Source organism: Oncorhynchus kisutch, unplaced genomic scaffold, assembly GCF_002021735.2.
Source record: "Oncorhynchus kisutch isolate 150728-3 unplaced genomic scaffold, Okis_V2 scaffold3902, whole genome shotgun sequence".
NCBI classification, from domain to species: Eukaryota; Metazoa; Chordata; class Actinopteri; order Salmoniformes; family Salmonidae; genus Oncorhynchus; species Oncorhynchus kisutch.
Genome location: NW_022265847.1, coordinates 125,329 through 129,217, shown reverse-complemented (window position 1 = coordinate 129,217; position 3,889 = coordinate 125,329). Strand labels below are relative to the sequence as shown.

The 3,889-nt window shown below is 40.9% G+C and overlaps 1 protein-coding gene across 1 annotated transcript; it reads left to right on the top strand.

Moving 5' to 3' along the window:
- The first annotated feature begins 1,754 nt into the window (after positions 1-1,754).
- Positions 1,755-3,354, top strand: LOC116372086 (DNA-directed RNA polymerase III subunit RPC1-like). The gene is made up of 3 exons (XM_031821176.1): positions 1,755-2,003; positions 2,547-2,682; positions 2,965-3,354. Exons 1-3 carry the CDS (start codon positions 1,960-1,962, stop codon positions 3,115-3,117), a joined length of 333 nt encoding a protein of 110 aa, XP_031677036.1. The 5' UTR covers positions 1,755-1,959; the 3' UTR covers positions 3,118-3,354.
- Positions 3,355-3,889: the final 535 nt, after the last annotated feature.

Genomic DNA, 3,889 nt, shown 5'->3' with positions numbered 1-3,889 from the left:
CCCCCCTGCCTCCAGCGCCTGTCATAAAGTCTGCATGGTGCGAATGTTCTCTCACCCCAAAAACACTCCAAGTAAATATCTTCTATCTAATAACAGTGGCACTGGTGACAGAATTAGAATGTGTGTCAATGTCAGCCCATTCACATTAAACAGACGTAAGATATGGAATGTAAATTTGTATCTGTTACATTATGCTATGTTCTGTTACATTACAAATGTAATAATGGGTATGGTTACTTTATACGTGCCTTCAGAAAGTATTCATACCCCTTGACTTATTACACATTTTGTTTTGTTACAGACTGAATATTTATTTTTGCCAACCATCTACAAACAATATCCCATAATGACAAAGTGAAATCATGTTTTTTAAATATTTTAAATATTTGCTCATTTATTGAAAAGAAAATACAGGAATATTTCATTTACAGAAGTATTCACACCCCTGAGTCAAATACATGTTAGAATGACCTTTGGCAGTGCAACATTTGGCCGTTAGTCTTTTCAGAATTCTTCAAGCGCTGTTAAATTGGTTGTTGATCATTTGTAGACAACCATTTTCAAGTCTTGTCATAGATTTTCAAGCAGATTTGAGTCAAAACTGTAACTCAGGAACATTCACTGTCTCCTTGGTAAATAACTCCAGTGCTTAGCTCCATTCATGTATATTATATCCTGAAAAACTCCCCAGTCCTTAATGATTAAAGCATACCCATAACATGATGCATGCACCACCATGCTTGAAATTATGGAGAGTGGTACTCAATAATGTGTTGTATTGGATTTGCACCAAACATAATATTTTCTATTCAGGACAAAATGTGTATTGCTTTGCCAACTTTTGCTGCAGTATTACTTTGTTGCCTTGTTGCAAACAGGATTCATGTTTTGGAATATGTTTATTCTATACAGGCTTCCTTCTTTTCACTCTGTCAATGTGGTTCGTATTGTGGAGTAACAATGTTGTTGATCCATCCTCAGTTTTCTCCTGCCACAGCCATTAAACTATGGAACTGTTTTAAAGTTACCATTGGGTGCATTGTGAAATCCCTGAGCGGTTTCCTTCCTCTCCGGCAACTGAGTTAGGAAGGACACCTGTTTCTTGGCCTCTCAAATGGCGCAGAGGTCTAAGGCACCGCATCTCAGTGAGCATGGTTCAAATCCAGGCTGTATCACATCTGGCTGTGATTGGGAGTCCCATAGGGCAGTGCACAATTGGCCCAGCATCGTATAGGTTTGGCCGGGGTATGCTGTCATTGTAAATAAGAATTGGTTCTAAACTGACTTGCATAGTTACATTTAAAATATATATATTTGTAGTGACTAGGTGTATTGATACACCATCCAACCTGTAATCAATACGTGACTTTTGGCATTGCAAGTGCAATGCTCTACAGACTGAGCCACATAGGACTAAGTGGTTTGGATAAAAGTGTTTGCTAAATTGCTTATATTATTGTATACTGTATTGTGTTTTTCTTCCCACTTAAAACTACAACTCCCATGGGTCCCGCACTAGAGAAGGTTAAAAAAAGTCCATATGAATATTTCAGACAGATTTGGTATTTTCTACCAGGAACATGTAGTTGCCTATCTGTTATTAATCCATGTAGCTACGACTGACATCTAGTGGAAATGTATTTCTGCACTCGTTTCCTCGTTGTTTATGTAATACTTTTTTGGCCCACTGGAGGGCAGTTGCTGATGGATAACCTCCCTCCCGTTCATGGGGCGCTCTTGAACCGGATGTGTGCATGTCGTTGTCATATGAATTCATGGTTCACGTTGTTTCACATTGCCGTGGTAGCATTTCTAGCTACAACATGGGATTTGGGAACGACAAGTGACAGTGTGATGACTGTATATCAAGTTTAGTGTGAACAGCAGTGTAGAAAATAACAGTTTATGTCCTAGATCTGTATTTCTGCCGGAGGTTGGCGGGGACAAACAGAAGTCACGATGGTGAAAGAGCAGTTTAGAGAGACTGATGTGGCCAAAAAAATGTAAGTATGTCCAGCTAGATGCTAGCCATTAGCAATTAATATTTCCCCCAGCCCTCTAGCTATGAGTATTGTTCGTAAATATTTGCCTAAAGTAGCTTGCAATTTGTCACATGAGCTTGCTTTTCATAGCTAAGTTAGATAGCTTTTTGCAATTGCATCATTGATTTGAACAGGGTCAGCAATGCCGGAAACACGTTTTAGAAAGCTAGCTAGCTAAACAAACAATCACATCACATCTCCACCTGGGTAAGGTGGCAGGATATCGAACTCGTGTTGCCATGACCACTGGCACTCTTGCTGAGTACATGGTAAAGCATGACGTGTAGCAGGGAATCCGCATTCCAACCAAGTAGCCTCAAGTAGACATCCAGCAAGGCAATGCTGACCATGCATTACAAATGACTCTCAATTGACCCCTAAACTATAGCTTGTTATCATTGGCAGTTCTTGCTTGGGTAGGACCTATTTGCTAGTTGACTTAGTAGCCAGTGTTTAATTGAACCCCTATGCTGAGTTGGCTATCTATTCCATTTATGTCAACAGAAGCCACATCTGTTTTGGGATGAAGTCGGCTGAACAGATGAGACAGCAGGCTCATATCCAAGTGGTCAGTAAGAACCTGTACAGCCAGGACACCAGCCATACTCCTCTACCATACGGAGTACTGGATCATCGCATGGTAGGGCTGACACGTGGACACATACATACATACATACATACATACACACATACATACACACATACATACATACACGCACCACCCTATTGAGTACTGGACCATCACATGGTACACTACCAGTCAAAAGTTTTAGAACACCTCCTCATTCAAAGGTTGTTCTTTATTTGTACTATTTTCTACATTGTAGAATAACAGTGAAGACATCAACTTTGAAATAACACTTTGCAAACTCTTGGCCTCCTCTAATGGTGGTTGTGACCCAACTGTCATGTTATATTCCAGGGCACCAGTGAGAAGGATCGTCCTTGTGACACGTGTGGGAAGAACCTGGCTGACTGTCTGGGACACTATGGGTATCTGGACCTGGAGATGCCCTGTTTCCATGTGGGCTATTTCAAAGCCACCATTGGAATCCTACAGGCAAGTTCACTATGACCGTAACTGCCAAAATAAAGGAAACACTTGAGTAAATGAGGGATACAAGTAGGATGTATAGAAAGCAGGTGCTTCCAACACAGGTGTGGTATCCTGAGTTAATTAAGCAATTACCATCCCATCATGCTTAGGGTCGTGTATAAGAATGCTCAGTTGCCCATTATCTTGGCTACCATGGCTAGAAGAAAAGATCTCAGTGACTTTGAAAGAGGGGGATCAAAGGAGCATAGAGGGTTTAAAGGGTGTGTCTCAGTCACCAGATCTCAACACACTTGAACACTTATGGGAGATTCTGGAGCGGCACCTGGGAAAGCGTTTTTCCTCCACCATCAACAAAACACAGAATTATGGAATTTCTCGTAGAAGGGTGTCGCATCCCTCTAATAGAGTTCCAGACACTTGTAGAATCTATGCCAAGGGGAAAGCTGTTTCTGGCGGCTCGTTTTTGCCCAACGCCCACTTTATGTTGATGTTTCCTTTATTTGGCAGTTATTTGTATATATTTATCTTCTCTCGCTCTACAATGTAGCAAACTAAATATGACATTACTGTACTGCACACTGAGGAGCCTACATCATAACCTTGATCATCCTGATTAAATCATCATAGTTATTTCTTTGACTCTTGCTATGGGATTGTTGTTCAAGCTGGCCCATTAAAACATCATGTGGTTGTTGTTCCAGCTGGCCCATTATAACATCATGTGGTTGTTGTTCAAGCTGGCCCATTAGAACATCATGTGGTTGTTGTTCAAGCTGGCCCATTAGAACAT